The sequence below is a fragment of the Ostrinia nubilalis genome, chromosome 12 (genome assembly GCF_963855985.1).
Source record: "Ostrinia nubilalis chromosome 12, ilOstNubi1.1, whole genome shotgun sequence".
In the NCBI taxonomy this organism is placed as follows: domain Eukaryota; kingdom Metazoa; phylum Arthropoda; class Insecta; order Lepidoptera; family Crambidae; genus Ostrinia; species Ostrinia nubilalis.
The window spans coordinates 11,916,245-11,939,184 of record NC_087099.1 but is presented as its reverse complement, the minus strand read 5'-3'; the positions used below and the strand labels follow the sequence as shown (position 1 = coordinate 11,939,184).

General features: G+C 35.7%; 1 protein-coding gene across 1 annotated transcript; it reads right to left on the bottom strand.

Annotated features, from left to right (window-relative positions):
* Positions 1 to 15,415: 15,415 nt before the first annotated feature.
* On the bottom strand, positions 15,416 to 22,347 carry LOC135076705 (uncharacterized). The gene is made up of 4 exons (XM_063971126.1): positions 21,526 to 22,347; positions 21,363 to 21,455; positions 20,883 to 21,033; positions 15,416 to 15,588 (listed from the first exon to the last, which is right to left on the bottom strand). Exons 1-4 carry the CDS (start codon positions 22,345 to 22,347, stop codon positions 15,416 to 15,418), a joined length of 1,239 nt encoding a protein of 412 aa, XP_063827196.1.
* Positions 22,348 to 22,940: the final 593 nt, after the last annotated feature.

The following is a 22,940-nucleotide window of genomic DNA, read 5'->3' as shown; positions in this document are numbered from 1 at the left end:
CAACATATTCCGCCTTTCACAAAATATAACAGTTTGAACAAACAATACAGTTTCCCCTATAAAAGTTTCCTTTAAAATAGTGGTGAACATAATAGCTATTCACTCATGATAAACGACTGTTCCGTATCGTATTGCATCCAATTTATATAATAAATAAGGCTTGCTACGTTTGATTGATGGTTTATTCCGCTAGGCGAAGATTTATAAGGCCGACATGTATGAGAATTAACCTTGGCTGGTATTATGTCGAAACTGGATGATGGATAGGCGTGGATGACATGAATAGCCTGGAAAAGGTCTTTAGACATACAAAACGAAGGCTATTTAGAGATTTGAGATCAACTCCATTTTCTAACGACCTTCCGACCTTTCTACCTATGTGACTGATTTCAATTGTGTTTTGAAATTATGTTTTTCTAATTAGTAACGGAAGGAATGGTTTTCCTGTTAAATATTTTATTTTTATCAATATCTTCCGCTTTCTCGGTAGGTACTTAATTATTGTTTGTAATTTAAACTGTTATGAAGTTGGCTGACGCTTCAAAATTAATGGTAGGTACTTTGTTGTTCTTTAGTTTTAAGATAGGCCGTATAAAATCATATTCTACACAATGCTGAAAAGGGTACTTAGGTACATAAATTGTGTTCAAATAAAAGAATAAAATCATAATCATAAAGCGTCTTCTGCTATAGAAAAACTTTTGTTACGAGTTATTTAGTGACTAAGTTTTAGTATAAAAAAGTTACTTCCATCCCTTTGAGAAAAAAGCGGAAAAGTTAAATACTTCAACTTCTATTTTAGGGGAAAGTGTAAACACAATTTATACATTAAACTTGGGAGATTCGTCTTTTAAACATAACATATTATAGGGATGCACCAAGGCCTTCGTCGATAGATATTAAATATAGAACATTATTGAAATTCAAAGACTCAATAGAGTCGTGTGGTACTCGTCAAATAGCATAACATCTATGTTGTCTTGCTTAATAAGCATAACAAAACAAAAGTGATTACTATTAACTTTTGTTTTGTAACTACACATACTTTACAAAATACATAAGACGTCTTAGCTTGATGTGCTGTTGTTAATACAGCTGAAGGCGGCACGTAGCATTCTAGGGCGCTCACCAGATTGAAGGCGTTGAAAGACTTTTATTTCACTTAAGGATGATTTTTCAATAGTCGGATAACTTTTAACTGAAGAATATCTTGGGCACATAGACAGTTTCAGTAAGGGAAATTTGTCTAAGTGACATAACTTCAGTTAAAAGATATCTGACTATTAAAAATTAGCCCTTAGAAACCGACGAGTTTCGGTGGGTCGTCTTTGGCATGAGTAGGTATCAAAATACATATTTATGAACAAAAAATAGGTACTTAACTTCAAATCAAATCTTTCCTTTCTTATGAATCGGTCTGACACATCCCATTTTTAGTTCATCGGGGTATTTCCCAGATTTAACGCTGCAATTAATTAGGTTGGCAATAGCCGTGGCAATGCCGGGCCTTGCCATTTTAATATCTGATACTTTGATATCATCTAGTCCTGGGGCTTTGTTATAGCTAAGTCTGTCAATAATTTTACTTATTTGTTTACTGGTGGCTTTTTGCAAATACAAACTACAGTTAAGGTCCATCTCAGAAATATCCACCTGGTCTACTAATGGTGACTTACAACTAGGAATTATATCTTTGACTGCGTTATCAAACTCGTTTGCGAAATGATCCGCAATTATTTTGGGAGTAATTCCTTGTGCATCAAAGGCTTTTGTGATTGCTTGATCAATTGATAGCGTCACCCTTCCTAGCATTTGGTTAATTATTTGATAAATTTTTCTACTATTTCTAGAATTAGATTTGATTTCCTCTAAGTAATAACAGTTTCTTCTATTTTCTAAGATTTTGTGTACTTTATTACGAACTTTATTGTATTCTAGTCTCAAGGCCGGATCATTTGAACTATTTTTCCACGATTTAAATAATTGGTCCCTTTTATTACAAAGACGAATAATATTTTCATTAATCCATGGCATTTTACATCTGTTTAGTTTATCTTTCCTTACATATTTACTATCTACTTTAGTCGCGACCTTAATTGCATACTGAAAAGAGTTACGAATAAAACTATAGATTTCATCGGGTGATCTCATCTCACACGTTGATAACCAGTCCTTTTTATCCAATTCATTCTTGAGCGTTTCATAATTAATAATTGTTTTTTTGACACCCTGTATACATTCCGGCAGCATCTCGCCAGTGCATGCCAGTATAATAGCGCGGTGGTCGGCCAGTACGACGTCCAACACCGCCGAGAACGGAGCTAATGTAGGGAATCGCGCGAATATGTGATCAATGCATGATTTAGTAACAATATCAAGTCTTGTTTCGATTCTGGTAAAATTAGTGACTCCACACATTAGTCCGTGCTCGCTAAGTGTTTCTAAATATGAATCTTTGTATGCAGATGCGGATTTTAGATCTATGTTTATATCGTCAATCAATATCAAGTTTTGGTTTGAATCTATCTTTGAGATGTGATTGTCTAGTTCTCTGATAAAAATATTCTTATTTGTTGATGGAGGTCTATATATAGCACATATTATCACATCTTGATCGGCATTAATTTTAAGGGTACCAGATAAACTTTCGAACGTAACAGTTTTATGGTGAGTTAAAGTGAATTTGATAAAGTTTTTTACATAAATAAATAAATAATAATAAATAAATATCCTTGGACATATTACACTGCGCTTCTAGTCCCAAACTAAGCAAAGCTTGTACTATGGGTACTAGACAACGGATATAAACATACTTAAATACTTTTTTTTTTGTAAATACATACATATTATACATAGAAAACACCCAGTCCAATACAAACAAATATGTTCATGCACACAAATGTTTGTACTGTGCGGGAATCGAACCCGCAACCTCCGGAATAGTAGTCCGTTTCGAACCACTACACCAAACGGCCGGCTAATTATAATGCCACCGCCTCGTTTGTTATTACGCAATTGTGAGTACATATAACCAGGTATGTTGTATAGGTGAACAATTTTATTAGAAATACCCACTTCGGTTACTACAATGATATCTAGTGGAAAACTGCTACAATGAATAGTTTGTAATAATTTTGGGAAGTTTTTAATTATTGATCTTATGTTTACATGAATACATGAGAGGTTTAAGTGCTCTTTACTAGGTAATTGCTGGAAAAAGTTATCTACATATGTACAGTTAGAAAGTTCTTGGATTTGTGATTTCATTAAGATCTAAATTTAGGAACCTTACTACCTACACTTAAGTGATAATTTAGACAATTAAATAGGCTAGTGGATGAAAGAAAAAACAATACAAACTACCTACACTTGATCGGAGTTTTTTAACATCTTGCATTGATTTAATGTAATGAATTTTGCTTGTGTTGTTTTTTCTTGCACAGACCTTACCATCTTTACACCATATGAATTGATAAGACTTTCCTAACTGGGTCTTGGCGTTATATAAAAGTGTTTTAAGGTGTTTGGTTAATGCTACTCTAATAAATATGGGGTTGTCAGCTTTTTCCTTGGGAGTTTCAGGAAGCAGTAGCCCTACGTTGAGACGTTTTTCCTTAGCAGCATCAGCCCATTTCATCTGGGCCTCTTTATTTTTCATTTCTACGAGGATTGGTCCCGGTCTGTTCTTGGTTCCCGGCAGGCGCTGCGTTGTCTGTATGTCACTTACATCCATTTCCAGTTTAGATGCCACCTTAACTAGGATCTGGCTTACATCTCTGGGGGCAGATTCGGGTAATCCAGCAATTTCTAGGGAAGTTGAAAGCGATTTTTGCTCAAGGGATTTCATTCCTTGCTCGATGACTGCTATTTTCAGCTCAAGGTTCTTATTCCTGTTTAGTAAGTCCTGGTTTTTATTCTCCAGGTCTTTGATTTTTGAATCTTGATTTTTTATGGACTGCTCCATGTTGCTAATTTGGTCACTTAAGAACTCTAATGAAGCTTCTAGGCTACCTATTTCCTCCCGAAAGGTTTTCTTTACTTCTCGACTGATATCCCGGATTAATTTTTCGGTATCGATAGATTGGGGTTTGGTTGGGGAATCTGATCCGGATTCATCTTCTTCTTCGTCTTCATCAGGTATCAAGAAAGATGATCTTCGAGATAGATTTTTCACGCAATCTTCACAGCTCCATTCTATACCAGGGGAGTTTCTCAGCGTGTTCAACTGCTTATTGGACAGCTTGGCACATCCAGGTTCTGCATGCACTACTTGGTGACATCGGCTACATTCCAGGCCTGGCGTTTTTTTAGTAACATTTTTTTTGCACTTGGCACACTTTTTAAGAACCATTGTGGGTAGACTCGATTTTTAACGTTCGTGAATGCGTACAACCTTTCTCCACAGCGTACCGACGCGAACTGATTACTAAGTACTGAAAGGATAGGAAATAGTTTAAATGGCTGTATCTTTTAGTTACTTTGTAGTCAGCCCAGTTAACAGACATTTCAGCTACAGCTGTATAACTGTTTTATTTTCCACAAAATACTTAACAAAAACAAACGTTAATTAAATCACTCTGTAAGCAATTATTTGTTTCTGATAATTCTTAGAACGTAGAGGATTGTTGTTGGTATTATTCTGAAATTTTCAAACAATGAAAAATAATTACCTGTTTCGTTGCTTTAGGTAGAAACGTTATTAGTTCACATTATTTTTTGTACACACTAACTATAATGTAACCTATACGGTTTACCCTATTATTATTCTCATAGGGGCTAGAAAATAATTTTACTTCTTTCCGAATATGATATCTGTTACTTTTCTTGGTAATACTATTTAGGCTGAGTTCCACCACCTAACTTTAGCCGTAACTATAACGATAACGAGTGCTTCTTGTATGGCGTTTGGCACATTTTTAAGGTTAAAGAAGTAATAATCTGATCCAACATCAAAGCTTAGTTATGAGTAAGTTTTACTTTTTACTATGTACTCGTATGTAAGTACATTACATCTATGGTGGCATCATTTCTAATTTATAATATCACTGAAATCATTTCGATAAAATAAATTTGGAAAGCAAACAAAGCTTTTGGGAATTGGATTCGATAACACTGTTTTGAAAATGAATCCATATCAGTTCTGATCAAAAACCCAAAAACAACAAAGTGCTTAGGCACTTTGTTTCGTTTGCGAAACAAGGTTGAATTTCCTTATTACTAAGAAGTTTGGGCCATTACCCACGGGTATTTGATGCAAAATCGATACATCGACAAACAAGCCACGTCCCAAGTAGCATTTTACTCCATTTAAGAGTTCACATTTAGTTCCAATGTGTACTTAAAGCACTAGTACAGTTCACTCGTGATGTATAAGCTGTATTATTGCAATTAATTACACCTATACCTGTCTAAGGGACTTATAGGAGTGTAGACTAGTGTAGAGTTATACTTTTATACGATTGTTGGTGTTATAATACTCTAACAACTATCCTTTAGTCAGCCGTCTGACTAAGAGCATTATAGGAGGGTAGAGATACGGCAACCGCTGTTTAACGGCCTACTTGTACGATGTTATAGAGCTAGCATTTTAATAGAACACACGTGGTCATTTATAAAGCCGAAGGCTGTTATGTTTACTTGTTTTAGACTGTTATACAGCTAGTAGCTGTAGTAGGACTTGTTTGTGATAATTAAAATAACCTTTTTTTACTATCTGTACAAAAGTGTTTCAATGGTTCGCATGTGCACTGTAGGCTGTTAAAAGGACTATAATGTGTTGTCCATTAACATCAATAGCAGTTTATTTGTCCACAAGTACTACTCTTACTTGCTTTAAGCTGAACATGAATGTGAATGTGATATTCTATTACCTACACATTTCCCCAAGCCTGTTTTTAGTTGTTCATGGTGGTTCTGTACATGATGCAGAGGAAAATATTATGCCTGAACCTGAAAGTTCCCTTCAAATATACAGTTATCAGAGTGTGATGATTGCAGTTCTAGTGATAGTGAATACAATTTTGATTTGGACAATTATTTAACCTTTCTCAAAAAAATAAGAACATGGGCTATTGAAAATCGTATTCCTCATTCCGCTTTGAATAAATTGTCAGGCATAATAAACGAATTTAAACCGGGAACACTACCGTCTGATGCTTTAGGTATTCATACTTGACTATTAGTACCTGGGCTAGGCGATTTAACGGACATTAATAATTTTTATTGCGGATCTCTAAAATTTCAGTATTTGAAAGAATTAAAGATACACAATTGACCTGAACTAGGTACATCTTAAAGCTGTACATAAGTTCACATTAGAATAAATTTATAGACATTAGCGCTGTAGTGGTACAAATGTGGAACTTCATATAGATAACAGCATTCTAACAGAACACATGTGAACCTAATATACGCTCACCGCATTAAATTGGAGTTATAATAGTTCACATAGCCGTATTTCATTTCCACCATTTTGTTCTACATAACCTAAAATATTTACCAAATAAATCTCCAAAATTAATGCAGATTTATCACAAAATTCGCAGATAGAGCGATTGAGTTTTGGTTTCATGTTATAATTAATTACCGTAGTATAATTATAATGCCAATACAATATCAAAAACTGAAAATTGTAGATTTCCTCTCAGCCAGTTTTAAATATTTTAAAATGAATATCGCGTTTTTACAGAGGCGCGTAAATATTTTAGCTGTAAATATGTATACATTTCACGATAAAGTTGCATTCCCAATGGCATTAACATTATTAAGTATTTAAAACCCGTGTTATTATTTGCATAAATGATTATCCGCCCGAGTTGTTTCCCTCTTGGCACTCACGTACAAATACCAAACTAATATTAAAATGTGGAAATAATTTAGGACACACGTGAACTTTAGGTAGCATTGGAGTACTTTTGTCGGACTTTATAACTTTGAAAGCTGTGCATTTAGCCACTTGTTACTCTTTATTACACTCACGTACGTTGTATGGTTCACACTGCGTCCCATATAGTGCCGTAAGTCAGCCTTAAGTCACAGAATAAGTAATAGTACAGGTACAGAAGGATTACTCCGCAAGACGATTTAAATAAATGCGAGTCTTGCTACGACGCGATACAGTGGAATTCAGCTCGCACAGCACTACGTACCTACAATTTTATTCACCTACAAGTTTTGTCTCCTTCTATCGCGTGCCTCTGAACTCTTCTTACGCTGTTAGGGTTGCTGTCTAGTAGTGTCTAGTAAAAAAATAATTAATCTACTTATTTGTAATGAGGTACGTATGTAGGTAAGTACGCATTCATTATGGAAACCTTGGGAGAGGCCTTTGTCCAGCAGTGGACGTCATTAATTGGCTTAAACGAACGAACGAATTCTGAGCAGTAGTCATGGTAGGTTAGGTTCCTATACTATCCTAAGAATTATTGATTACCTACATGGCCAACATACCTTTCAGCATCTTTGGGAAGCGAAAAAAAAGATAAATCCGGTAGATTTCTTTTCGAATTTAAACACCCGAACGCCGCACAATAATATTTCTTTCTCTTTATGTCCATTTTTAAATAATACTTCGATCATAGAATTAGGTACTACAACGCACGCCAGCGTCTTGACGGGCGCGCGCGTGACACTCGACTGATATAATACCCGCCGGCGGGGCGCTTCGCTGTAGGTAATTATCGGATGTACCGCGCGGAGTGAGCCAGGCCTGCTTAAGTCCGATGTTACTACTTAAACTGCTATTATAATGCTATTATACTGCTAATGTACAGCCATAGTGAACTTAAGGCTGTCTAATTTGTGCCCAAACTGGTTCTATAAAAGCATTATAGCAAGCTATACAGCTCGTATACAGCTGACATACACAGCTTGTGGAGTACATGTGAACGACTAGACATACTATATAGAACCCCGAATGCTACTTGGGGTGGACCAGCGAGGCGACTTCATAATCTGATTAAAATATACCCTCGGTTTAGCCCGGGCACAGCCCAGGTATAATCTTAGCTTGGACAAAAATTTAATCAAGCACGTAACTACGGCTCTTGTTTTTAAAATGTCTTTAAAGTTCTTTAATATTTTACCTGTTGTCTAGTCTTAACTATTATTTTTTTTAGTGTCCGACCGAATTTTCGGTTTCGGTTTCGTTTTCGGTTGAGTTTCGGTAAAAACACGAGTTTCGGTTTAGTTTCGTTTTCGGCGGCAAACTTGCCGAAACTGCGACCGAAACCGAATGTGCATTCGGGAGTTTCCGCGCTGTTATCGGTCATGTTCGTCGCGTTGAATGAGTGAATGAATCCGATCAGATCCAATGTCGTGATTCGCTCGCTTGTTTGTTGCTGTATGCTGCTTTTACACTATGCGGAAATTAGCCGAGTTAAGTAAAAAAAACAGAGGAGTGGGGATGAAATTTATTCATAATTCATCTCCACTCCACTGTTTTTTTTACTTGACTCGGCTTATTTCCGCGCAGTGTAAACGCAGCATTACTTTTTTTTGTTTTGTTGTGGTGGCGAGTTTTCGAGTGATTTATTTTGAATTTGGTAAGTTTTATCTCGCTTTATGTCGTTATAACATAAGAGCGGATAGTAAACATCAAAAAAAATATTCAATATGACTGATAAAAGTATAATCAAGTTTAATCTAACCTATTAATTTCTTTTTTGGTTCGCAAAAGCTATACGTAAACAAATATTAGTTAGGTAGTTAGTAATGACTATAGTGCATTTCATGGTGATAATATTATGGATTCAGAGTTTCGAAGTTCATTTTAGTATTTATCACCAAGGTATCCAAGTGGCAAGTACAGTAGATACTAACTTACGTAGGTACTACCAATTTTGTTTTGAGAAATTATTAAGGTAAAAGACCCGACCATGGGACGGGTTATGTAGATGTCCTGAATATTGCGAGTAATTTAAAAAAAATCTAGACTATAAAACCTTCTTTTTCTTTTTTAATACATAATTTGATACCTTTTAGAGTGAAAAGGCGCTTTATAAGTTCAATTTTAATGCAATTTAAAGAGAAAGCAATAAAGACCGACTGATTATAATAACGTTTTCTTTATTTTTCCCTCAAAATATGAGCTTTGTAAGGAAGTTTCGGTTTCGGTTTCGGTTTCGGCCGAAATAGACACCGTTGCCGAAATTCGTTTTCGGTTTCGGTTTCGGTCATAAAACTAGTTTCGGTCGGACACTAATTTTTTTATTTCACTCAGAATTTTTTATCGGTCAATATCAGAATAAGATTGTGTCGTAGAAACTTCAAGTGATAGTCACATTGACGAACCAGTGATTATTGGGATTATGGAGTTCCGTGTTGAGACCGTATGGCTTAGCAAGATGAACGGGATCGAAGAACGCATAGTTAGGTCTGTTGAGAAATCATTTTGAAAATCATTTAGAAAAGTGAACTGATGATTCACCTTCACCAAAACCTGATGATTTATCTGACATTAGTGATATATTCTGCAGAATAATTTTTCAAATCTGTTTCGTTCGTCTCTATTTATGTCTTTGAATGCATAGTTTGAGTGTAGGTAATTATGTGTGCTGGCTGATATATTATTTGTACTTCTGATAAAAGTAGGTCTAAGTCTGGCATCAAGCTCGGAGAAAGGTCATGAGGTCAATCTACGTGGTGACGTCATTACGTGATTAATAACAGGCAACAAAGTTATTATTAAAGCTTCAAAAATGATTTTCATTGAATTTTATTAATACACAATTGGTGCAAGAGTCACGTAAGAGTGCCATTATGCTAACGCTTACCCTGAAAGGAATAGAAATGATGAACAGATTACTTAAAGAAAACTAATGACATTTTATTTTATGTTTAGAATGGAAGTGTTTGTGGACAGAAGTATCGAGTAACGTTTGGACAGTAGTACATATAAAGCAGACTGTGAAGAATCAGTGAGTTATTTCTTTTACATAAGCTACCAGAAACCCGATGTAACCCGTAAGTCCTCAGCTAACACACCTTTTCATTCCTCATCTATATCAGCATCAATAATTTTGTTATTCCCTCTTTCCTTCAATTAGTCATCAGATTTGGTGGAGTGAGACCCTCCTACGGGGAAATTATTATCTAAATGACCCTCATTAGGCACCGTTAGCTTTGTTTTGTTGGCAACTGAACTTTCCGCGGTATATTTTTTCCTCTAGTCCTTGTTTTTCCTAACTAATTATATTATGCTAATTTTAGCGGCTGGCTCTCCACGGATAATTGTCCCCGGTTCACCGCACCGCCGAAATTATGGGAATGAGCTCTTGCAGAAATCTTTGGAGGATAATAGGGAAGAAATCGTTTTGATAATGATATACTCGAAGGTATAATAAGTTACGTAATTAAAAATATTTTGCCGACAATCTTAGGAATCTCTCAAAAAAAAAACACTGAACAGCAAAAAAAAGGATAGGTTAGAAAACAACATTCCACCATACTGATAGGCTAGGTCAGGTGCTTTTGAAGATTTATAGAAGATTTTCTAACCGACAATTTTTATTTGCGGTCCAGTGTACTCGTATGTCTTGAGTAATTTGATAACTCAATCCAAAAGAACCATCCATCCATGGAATCAGCTTACTCACCAGAAGAAGGTTGTCATTGTTTTTAAAACATCTGAAGGTCTTTCGTAACTGAAATCAAACTCTTTCGTGATATGGGCTAACAAAAGCTCTATAAAACACTTTACTAGTCACGCCATTCCACCAGACTGAAATATCACTGTGTCAATTTCAAGAAAGCAGTTTAAAACTCAATTTTAATTGAAACGTTCAACATTGAGGTTTTGCTTATTTAATTTTTACTGGCTCTTGCGACGTAAGCTGATCTCATCCGCGCATTATCCTGTATTTCCATTTTAAAGTAGAACAGAGCGGATATTTAAGTGGGGATTCTGTGTAATACTCTTTTACTTTTTAGAAGGTATACGGCAACAGAATAAGAACGTATGTGTTGTTTTTGGGACGATTGTAGCGACCGCGTCGGCCCGAAAAAGGACGCGCGAATGTTAAAGTAGAAGGATAGCAATATTTTTTCGAGTGTCAGATAAGACAGGTAGCTTTTCTGTCACCTTGAGAGTGGAGGATACCAAATTTCACAGGCCCTTTATAGTTTTTCTACCTAAAAATCTCAAACCTCAAATTCCAGGTTGTAAATGAAGTAGATGAATTAGTCCAATCAACGAGGCGTTTGTAACCCGAATAATTCGTCCGTCAATGAAACTTGGCACATGGTGAAAGTAGGTAATATAGATCATAGATATGCAAAAATCCAACAAAATTTATTTTGGGAAGTTATGTTTTTTGACCTAAACATGAAAATCGTTAATAACTCTCTGTGTAAAAATTCTCAGCCTGAAATTCTTTCTGTATACGTACCTATGTACTACTTAGAATATTATGTATGTAAAAGAATCCAACAATTTTTCGATTTCAGAGATACCTGAAATTTAACTTTTAACATTTTGCACTATAACTTCTACTGAAAAATTGCTCTGCTGATTTTTGTTTTTTAATACGCTTTTATATGTTCAAATACATAGCTTTTCACAGTAATCCAATAGATTTTCCTTTACTATGTTACAGTTCTTATTTTTACGTAATTACGTCATGTGAATAATTGCTCCGTCCATTTTTATACATCTATTGGCCATTTAATAATATATTATAACAGATTTATCAAAAATCCAACAAATTTTCGAACGTTAAATATACTTTTAAGGATATACTGCACGGGGGCAATGTAGTTCGCGGGCTAAAGTCAGCGATACGCTCTTATTACTACTCCCGTAAGGTTGACATTTCAAGTAACAGAAGGTAGACGCGTATCCATAGCGAGTTTTTCACCATACGCCTTAATTTTAAGTATTTGGTTTAATTATGTAATTTATGTACTAACATAGCGACTGTAGTACCTAGATAATCGACATACCTACTTATTAAACAAGCTTATTTCACGTTATTATATACGTAAATTCTATTTACAATTATTTACCTGTCTTGAAAATAACACTGGGTGATTAAATTTTATCAAAATTACAAACTAAACATGCATTGTCAAAAGGTACATAAAAACATAAAGTTATTATTGTTTTACCTTGGTATCCAAATCGGATTAGGAAGCATTGATTGAAAACACGATTTATGGAGTATCAGTATATTGGAAAAGGAGGTGTCAAAATCGTATATTGGAAAAAAGTGTGGAAAAAATTTTCGATTTCATGTTACCAATACATTGTTGAAACTTATTTTGGACAATATTTTACTAAAACCTATACACTGGTACTAACGTCTGCCGATCCTTTGAGGAGTTATGCCATTGCAGTATACAGTTTTTTCTAAACGTAGGTACTATTTGATTGACTAGATACAAAATCACTACCAACAGTGCAACCACCACAAGTACAAAAATCAAAATCATCATCCTGCTCAAAAAAACCTGCACTCATTAAGTGATCCACCTGCTTGTTTGCCTCTTGTCCTATAAAAAACATTACTGGAGACTAGGTACGCAATATTCAACTCTTTATAATGAATTTTGAATTTGAAGCATAATATCACGCCATCCTCTCCGTGAGTACGTAATCCGGTTTATAAAGAGGCTTTAGCTTCATATTTTAACTTTTAAGCTTAGTTTTAAAATGGAATAAAACCCCTGCTTAAACATGCCAACGTTGCAGTAAATAAAAATATATTTTCCTTGAAACTAAACCGTATTTTTCTAAAATTAATCCTGTTTCCTGACAAAAGTAATCTCTCTTTGTTGGGTTTCGATGGGGTTGGCTATCGAAATATTACTATGGAAGTAAATTGGAGACAAGATTTTTCGACGAAAAAGGTTCCGTCCCCTTTTTTAAGAGTGAAATAATTTGTTTTTTTACCAACAGAGGTATCTTATTCATCTTCAGAACAGAGTTCCTTTGATGTTTTATATGACAGTAAAAAAGTAATATTATTTCCTTAATTTGAAATGAAATGTTTTGTGTAGCATCCGGGAAGGGCATTAAAGACATCCCTTCCAGTTATAAAACCGAATCCGGATCCAAACGAATGGTTTGTGTAAAATTTGTAGCATTTGAATACGATTGCTTGTTGTTTCTGTTACAATTTCGTACATCGAAAGTGGATTATCATTTTAGCCTAGAGCCGGACAAATGATTTTCACAACGATCCAGGTGCTTCCTGCGACCTTCGCTAAATCGTCGGTCAACCGAGTCACATTTCGTTTTCTATTTTGTAGGCTATCTACAATCGGTTAGGTTATTAAGTTCTCATCTCTGATTAAAACAATTACAATTTAAAAAGTGGATAGTTTAACTGGACCTTATTCAATTTTTTATGAGCGGTAGTAACTTATGTAATGGACATTTAAGAAAAAAGACGCAGTTAGACATCTTAGTCTAAGTTGGGAACTTAATGAGGAAAAGGCCATAAAATTCAAATGACCCATACTCGAATGGTCGTTCCACTTCGTTTTTGTACAATAAAGAACATTTTCCTTGCTAAATTAAACTATGAGTACATTCAAATAAGATGAACAAAGCATAATAATCGAATATTGTATCCCCCTTACTAATAAAAATTACACGCTCGTTAAACACTAGTTTAAAGTGACGTTTAGAAATATCACTGTCAAACAGTGTTCAACAATTGTGCAATTTTTTATTAGTAAGGGGTTATATGTATGATATATTTTGCAATAAAAACGATCCCACACAAAATGTATTAAAAGATCGCCTTTCATCTCCGATTAGTTTAATCCAAACATCTTCCCGCGTTTATTATACCTACTAAACGAAACTAAATAAACGTTGTGTGCTGACCGTAAGCCGGAGTTATTTCAGGCGGGGTTTATTTTGCCCACAAAGTTTATTTTTGGTCCGGCGTTAGCAGTTAAGGTTAAACGATATTTATTTCGGAAAACCCTTCGGTTAATTTTTTCCTCGCAAGACAAAAAGAGCGTCGCTCCGACCATTACGTCACCCAGAATTTTTCCAGCGACGAACGGCTGGCAATAAAACAGAATGTTATCTAACTAATTTTTCTCTCCCTTCAAAAGGTTGGACTGTATCTTGAGCTGGATCGATTATGTTCTTTATTGTTTAGAGCTCTGAGATTAATTCAGTGTGAGCACAAAGTGAGTTGTTTATGAACTTGACGTTTCGTCCCATGCTTATGCGTTGTGGTTGAGAGAAAATTCGAAGTATGCTGGTAATAAAGTCGAAAACGTACTTATTACCTACAAATTAATAGGTACGTATAAAGAAAAATTCCCATACTTATATAATATTCTTTAATATAATTAACTACTTACTGCATTAATGAAAGATAAAAAAATGTTAGTGCTGATTTATTTAAGTTGCTATTTTAAAGTATGTATTTTCGAAAATAGCAAAAAGGCAAAGGAATTATCTTTTCCCGTTAATTTACAACAGGGCAGTGGCGGTGTGCGACATCAAGTCCACTCCTCCTCAACTAGTCAAAGATCTGACTACCAGGTGACTTTTCTCCCTTTCATATAGTGACACGGAACTTCTGCTTACCACTGCTAAGTGACCGAACAAACAAACAAAAACCTACGCGCACACACACACACACATACACACACAAACTCCCACACTCTCTTACAGTCTACACACACTCACACACACACCACACACACTCACACACACACTCACACACACACACTCGCTCACACCCAGGCTGTCTTTGAACTTTCTTTTCTTTTTATTTTGTGTAATAATAATTAGTTTAATTTCACGAACTTACATTACCCGCGAACAACATTGAATAAAATTCAAATTCCAAACTCAAGTCCCCATAATACAGGATTACCTAGTTTGGGGACTGCTAGTAAGTCCTAAGTTATCCAATTGTTTTAATTACACCAGTGATTTTTTTTAATTTGTTGTGTACCTTTCGGAAATAAAGTTTTTATTATTATTATTATTATTATTAAGTAGTAGGTAATTACTAGGGTTGTTTGTTGAAATGAATTCTGCAGTAGATGACGGGCAATTCATAAAAAATACTTTTTTTACGACGACCGAAATTCTATTGATAAAACCATTTCCTTTTATTAGGACCCAAGTGGGGTCGAAAGTTAATCAAGAAGAGCGTGTTTCATGCAATAAAATTTGTAGACCTATTTGGTCGTCCATGGCCGTCAACAAGGTCTAATGACGTTTGGAATAAGGTTTAGATTGCTATAAGCTGTATTTTTTGGCCATCTGACCTAAGAAAAGGTACGTTAACCCAAATAGGCATTATGTATTTACCTAACTCTGACTTCGCTTAAAAATAATTATTAATTATGCACATCTTTTTCAAACAAACTAGGTATAACACTTTTTTCATCGTGATTGCTTATAATCTCAATTTTGAACACATCATAATTATGCAGATAACTAATCAATAAACTTTGAAAACTGTATAATAATAACAAGGTACGTTGTACACAGACTCAAATAGCTCAATGGTAGCGACATGTTAAGTCTTATGAGTCCCCATAAGGCGTAGGCAAATTCATTTTCTTTTGTCAGCTGAAAAAATGCTTTCACTCGTCTGCGATCTGCCTTATCTGAAAAAAAAAAGAGACAAAAAAGTTTGTAATGGAGATCCAATTTTTTTAAACTTTATTTAAAAAAAAAAAAGCTAATTAACAAGATCAAAATAAAAACATAGGTTGTAAAGCGGACCCGAGACGATCAATCGCGATTGTCAATTTTACGTGTTTGACAATAAAATTGACATTGATCGTTTACAAAAGGCATTGAAGCGATTGTCAATTGAATTTACGTGATTGAAGCAAATTGATGATAATTTTAATTGAAGCCCAATTGACAGGTGCCATTGAAGCTATTATTGATCGTTTAGCTGAGCCATTGACAATCGTTTCCATCAATTGGAACGTAAATACATTGACAATCACGATTGATCGTCTCGGGGCCGCTTAAAGTAGGTAAAGCGTCACAATTTTTGAGAGAATTAAAATAATGTTAGTAAGTTATTTTTTTATTGTAAAATAGATTCTATTTATAATTATTAAAAATGTATAATATAATAGACGTCCCTGTTATGCCGCGATGCCGTCTCGTCTAAACTTAAATTATTTTTTTAGATTAAAAAGTATGAGTCATAAAATATGAAATGGTAATGGCTTTTTATTCAATTTTTCTAGAACGAGACACGATAAGAAAACTTTTTGTAATTTTAATATTAGGTTTGATACAACAAAGGCCAAGTGCGAGTCGAGTTTACGAACTCACGGTTCTGAATCTTATTTTCTACAATCATACTATCCCACGATGGCTGTTCTGTCATTTCTCTTTCAAAATAACTTATTGGATTTAAAAACGCGTAAGTTTGAAATGACAAGAAAGATTTGTAGTTACTATTGTCGTTTTTGGTCATTTACCCGACTGCGCCAGAAGGAGGGATGTTTTCGAGTGTATGTATGTGTATGTTTTGGGAACCACATCATTCTTACACGCGCCAACACAACTTTGAAGTTACGTAGAATTGTAAAAGGTTTCTGTCAGTCAGTCGGACAGGCTGACCACGGATCGAGGATAAGGGTTTTTTCCTCTCAGGTACGGAACCCTAAAATCGGAATATAATTACGAATAGATCAGTTGAAGTTACTGGGGTACCTAGAGATACCTTTTGCATCATTGAACAGCTAAAGTCCGTAAAATGAAAGTTATCTTTTCCACCCATATAACCTTTTAGGGTCAGAAAGGACAATGTTCGTTCTCCATACATTGTTCGCCTAAGAACCAACAATTTTGACATATTACTACCCGAAAGCGAAATAATACGATTCTGTGTGTAAGAACAATGATTCCTGATGGACACTTGCCATAAAATTAATGATTAAGAATATTAAATCACAGCGATTTTATAATATGTCGTTTATGACAACATGGCGTCTAATGTATTGTGTGAATGTATGAACACCGATTCGCGAAAAATGTTTTGTATTGTCGTCACGCCGAGTCGCAGCCAAATAGTATAAAATAATAGAACAAGTTTTAGAAATACAACTCGGCATTCCACTTTTATAATATGCCCACATTTGCACGTAAATAAACAACATGAATCGTAGGTTGTTTCCACCCTTGTCATCTGACACATGAAATAAACTCCTATTGTATTATAGATATCGAAGCCGAATCGTATATAATAATAGAATGGGTTTTGGAGATCACTCGGGGTTCCACTTTTATAAAATACCTACATATTGCATAAAAATAACACGAATCATGAGTTTTCTTTTCACCATTTACATCTGACACGAGATAACAAACTCCTATCTCCATGACTACCGTCGTAGTCTATGCCAAAGACTACAATATTTTAAGCAAGAAGTTTCAAACCTTAGCGGCTACGGTAACCCCTGGGCCACATACATCGTGATAACATTCGGTCGACACTGGAACGAAGTCTTGCGATTATGCAAAAAATCATCGTATTCTAGTGCGGCTATATCACGTTCAACCGGGGTTTTAATTCGACTAAAGTCCTGACTAAAGACTGGAAGAAAATACGCCGCATTGTATGAGCACTTCGTGTTCGTTAAAGCGGCTTCAGATCTAGAGCCCACATAGTTTTCTTTCCAATAATATCCGCAAGTAGCGCTGCATGATCTTTACAACAAAAACGGCAATAGTTATTAAGGTGCCAAAATTATATGATTACTTTGGCACGGTATTATACACGTTCGAAGATTTGTCATTTTCATTCATTTCATCATCATCATCATCATTTCAGCCACAGGACGTCCACTACTGAACATAGGCCTCCCCCAATGACTTCCACATCGCACGGTTGGTAGCGGCCTGCATCCAGCGCCTTCCCGCTACCTTTATCAGGTCGTCGGTCCACCTTGTGGTGGGTTGACATTGCAGAATATGACTTTTGATAGGTTCATCATAGAATTCGGCGGGGATATCCTCACGGAGGAAGTTCGTAAAAGGGCGGAACAAGATCTTATAATAATGCAAGGCCGAAGCTGTAACGCGCGTGCTCCTACGTGTAATCCGGCGAGTATGCAATAAATAGTAATGTCTGGTAAATAGTGGTAATACGTATCGTTCGTTTCAGCCGAAAAGAAGTCCACTGCTGGACAAAGGCCTCCCCCAAGGATTTCCACGAAGACCGATCCTGCACCGCTCGCATACAGGCACCTCCCGCGACCTTCACCAGATCGTCGGTCCACCTAGTGGGAGGCCTGCCCACGCTACGTCTTTCGGCTCGTGGTCGCCACTCAAGAACTTTCCTGCCCCAGCGGCCATCAGCTCTACGAGCTATGTGCCCCGCCCCGTCTATGTCTATATGCGCTACGATTACAGGGTATCATTTTGCATAGTCGCAAGACTTCACTCCGCTGCTGTCAAATCAATGTCGCATAATGTTATCGCAATGTGTGTGGCCCTTGGCCAAATCACAGAAGCCTATGCGAAGAAAGAGCACTTGAATGACAATGAAAATCAGGGTTACCATTTTATAAGATCTCCTCACTATTGAGGGTAACAAAGTAACATTAATAATCTAGCCATTAATTACATTTATTACCTATACGAGAAAGTAAAGCAACATGCGGTTTTATTTTAATTTGTAAAATATTTGTAACAGTTTGTTCCAAGTTTAGTTTTACAACAGTATTGCTGTTTCAGCTGTCACTGTGAAGCTTTGGGAAAATAAATAAATACAAAAAATATTAACATAAATATTTATTTAAGTTTTTATGTTCATTATCATAATATATATGCCAATTTAAGTTACACTGTGTGACAGTCTTTGACATTAAACAAACTCTTCAGCTTAATAATACCTACCTACAGGGCGTTTTTATAGTTACTCTTGCTGATGAAACAAGAAGGGTTGATTCTACTACTGAAATACAACTACTTTTCTTACAGGACCAATATCAAATTCTCAAAAAAATTCACATCCTCGTGATGGTGATAATTTCTATGGAGAGGTTTTTTTTTTATATTCGGTCTCTTGGGATAAGTTATTCCATTTGAGCAGTAGAATTAATCCTTTTTATTTGATCACATATAAAAATAACACAAGTGTGTGTGTTTAGGAAAACTTCTTCTTTGGTATGGTATCACTACGGAGTTATAATGTCGGCAACTCTGTATCACTGACTTGTAACTTTCAAACAGTATGAATAATAAGGGCACCACATTGGTTTTCTTTCTGAAAAAAGGCTTTCACTTTTAGTACTAACCCTTTAGCACTATTTCATTGAAATAAAAATACAATAAACGCACAGAAGACTGAAATTGAGTCAACTGACGTGACATTTATAATTTGTTGACATTATGACAGTTTGACAAGACTAGGGATTGAAAAAGTTTTAATTGAAAAAGTAAAATGACAATTTATTAAAACGATTCACAAGGATATAATCGATTAAAAATATTTATAAAATGTTCTGATACTTGCCTGTAGCGATTATCCAATCCTGGTTTCTACTGAAAAACTACTTCGTGGCAAGATTTTAATAAAATAATAAAATCTTTATCTTCTCTTTCACAATCTATAAAAGTTCATTTGGTCTATTTGGTTCATAATCTATGCCAATGAGGGTTTTCGCGATTGAAAAATCCGCGAGATGGCAATACGTAGACGCGAGGTCCAAATGCTGCATGATTGGTGGATATCTGTCAATGTCATGTCAAAAATAACCAATCATGCAGCATTTGGACCTCACGTCTACGTATTGCCATCTGGCGGATTTTTCAATCGCGAAAACCCTCATTGGCATAGATTATGAGAGACTGGCAACTATACTAGGTTGATATATGTTTCTCACACTTCAACTGGCATTGGATTCAACATCGGATTCTGACACTTTTACTGACACTTTTACAGTTATGATACCATGAATATCAGTTTATGGTCCTAATTATTTTTATTTTATTTACGACCTTCGACCAGTTGGACACTTTAGATAGCTTCTTGTAATAGTGTCAATATCTTTTTAGCTTTTAACGCAAATCTAGTCTTCAAAGCAGTTTAATCGATTTATTTTATTTTCAAAATCGATATTTTATTGTCTATGATGGCCGCAGGAACATCACTATACATGGACTCCCAGCAATAAAGTACGGTAATGCCTCGTACAGATTTTATCGGCAAAAATTATGGAACTTGATAGGTTTTAGACCATGCCACGCACCAAAACGTCCGGAAGTTGTAATAGTATTATAGAATAAACGTTAAAAGACTTATTTATTTAATTTTTCAATGCTTAAGTGTCCATTAGAACGAAAGGGTGCTTAATGTATTAAAAAAAATAGAAAATAATTATGATGGGTTAATGTTTTTGGGCGGTTTTTTAGGCGGTTTCTGACAATGTCCTTTTCTATTGATTTTTTTAGTGCTTCGGGCACGAACTTGGACCGTTTATTTTAGATTAGCCAGTTTAATGGCGGTGAAGGTTAACGTGGAGGTATATTTTATGGCTCATGAGGCTGTGACTGGAGTTCTATTTAAACGCTTGAGTGTCTTTTTGTCATACTCAACTACACTGGACCGCAAAGAAAAGGGTCGGTTAGAAAATCTTCCATATTCTTCTAAAGTACTTGATCTAGCTTTATGAAATGAAGACTAAACTATTTCAATCTTTTTATTTTTAAAATGTTTAAAAATTGCATATTTTTCATAAAGCTAGGTCAGGTACTTTTCGGGGCGGGTGTGGGTGTACGTACTGTATGTAATTTCACTGATAGACCGCCGAGAAAGTACGAGTATGTGATGATGAATAATGACCTTAATAGTTTCCTGCTGTCTAAGGCTGATTAATTGATTCCGTAGTAGAAAATAGAATAGTAATAATAGAATAATTGTTTTACGTACCAATGTCAAACTGGTTCATAGCGTCGTGTAGGGTGGTTCGGATACAAGCCACTTGGGTTGTGGTCGTGCTTGAGATGAGGCACGGCATCACCACCAGTAACGTGTACCGCAGGCAACGGCTTAACACGTATGCGATTAAGCCACTGCCCATCTGAACAATATTCATTAAAATAAAGTAGGTATAATAAAATGTTATCGATGATTTTAGATGACAAATAATAAAGGCTTATCGCGGAAAATCTATAAAATGGCGCGATAAAAGCTTTTTGAGGCCCACATGCTAGGACCATCAAAGACTATGATTTAAGACCTTGTGTGATTTTTCAGTCTTCGGAGGAATTAATAGTTCTTTCATCTCGCAAGCTAATCAGTTTAAGTCAATGCGTTAAGGGAGAGATTTATATTGATGAGTGAAAATATAAGTTTTACTTTAAATATTGACCGAACGCTTACCTAAACTAGGTGTCAAAAACAACTCACCCCACTTTCAAACGTAGTACTTTGCAACACTCTAAATAATTGCCTCAACAGCATCGTCGTCGACAGTCCCGAGCAAAACAGCATTAGCATCATCTGAAAACAAATCTCATTATTTTTAATTAGCTCTTCAACTAAAAAGTTTAAAATCGAGAAATAATTTTACCGGCAAACTCATTATCGAGTTAAGTTGTTCGGCGCATTTGTGCAGCAACTCGTAGTTTCGATGCAAGGTCCCTATATCGAGTTGTGCCCTATACGACAACGCTTCGACCTCTAGCAGTTTCTTCTTCGCTTCTCTGCTATTTTTCGGCACTAGTGTCTTCAAAACGTGCGCCTTCAATATCCGAACCCGGATCAAGATCATCCTTAGCACCGAACAAAACAAAATCTGCTCACAATCATGAGCCACCAACGTGATATACGTCAGCATAAACGAGTAATCTATCTTTTGAATCATATACGTGGACAGTGAGAAAAATTCGCATATGCTGTACAAAACACTGGCCACAATCCACGCCAAACCTCTGCCAGAAGGACTGGTGATTTTCAAGTCTCCATTCAAATTCAGTAAACTGTCGAAGTGCGCCAAATCTTCGAAAAAGTTTCTGAAGGAACTCTTTTTAGCCAACATAGATATGATCACAAGGCAGAGGTATTCGACGCAAGTGGTATTAACTATGACCATGTAAGTAGCGGTCAACTCAGAGCGATTTCGAAGTACGCAATAAACGGCAATGGACATAAAAAAAACGCTAAATAAGTGATTCAGCCAGAGCACTAATCTACGATGGTAAAGCAAATACAGTCGGTTGATTCCAATACTTGATTCAAAATGTATGATGTGACGCAGTTGAAGTATGATCTTTCTCCCTCTTGCCACTGGGTCTAAATCATTCTTGGCAGGCACTACTTGGATGGGCACAGTTTTTGATATCACTTTGATGTTACCAGACATTTTATTCTTCATGTTCATTTGAACTCCCATCATCGACTAGTCACTAACTAGAGTCCCTTAAACTATATTGAACGATAAATACTGATAACAATCTTTAATTTCTGAATTGCTAGTAACGTTTCATAAGCTTTAAAAATTATGGTGATCATCATTAGTGCGCTGAATTATTAATAAGAAATTACGTCGGCAATGAATGAATGTTTGTAGTACGAGTAGATTCGGCGATTGTTTATCATTCAATACAAAAGAAAACACTTTTATCTTTCTTGATCCAATTAAATTGTCATCAAAATTTATTTGTTGCGTCCATTCATAATTGTATCAATCATGGTAGTGCACTGTTGGACGTAGGTAAGCTTCCCCAGTGAGGGCCAAAAAGTAAGATCACTGGCTTTTTCATTTTCATTCCACTGCCTATCTATGAGTCAGTCCATATAGAGCCTAAAGCAAATCCGATTATAAAATATTACAAAATCATTTTATTACCACCACACAAAACGTCACAGTGTGAAGGTGTAGTGGATTAAAAAAACAACATCGTTCGTTCGTTTGAGTCAAATGACGTCCACTGCTGGACAAATGGTCACAAGGATTTTCACAATTACCGGTCCTGCGCTGCTCGC

Coding starts and splice junctions, on each gene's coding strand:
- LOC135076705 (XM_063971126.1), bottom strand. CDS start 22,347: ATGGGAGTTCAAATGAACATGAAGAATAAAATGTCTGGTAACATCAAA. Junction 21,034..21,362: donor GTACTACGTTTGAAAGTGGG/GTGAGTTGTTTT, acceptor AATATTGTTCAG/ATGGGCAGTGGCTTAATCGC. Junction 15,589..20,882: donor TATGAACCAGTTTGACATTG/GTACGTAAAACA, acceptor TTTTTTTTTCAG/ATAAGGCAGATCGCAGACGA.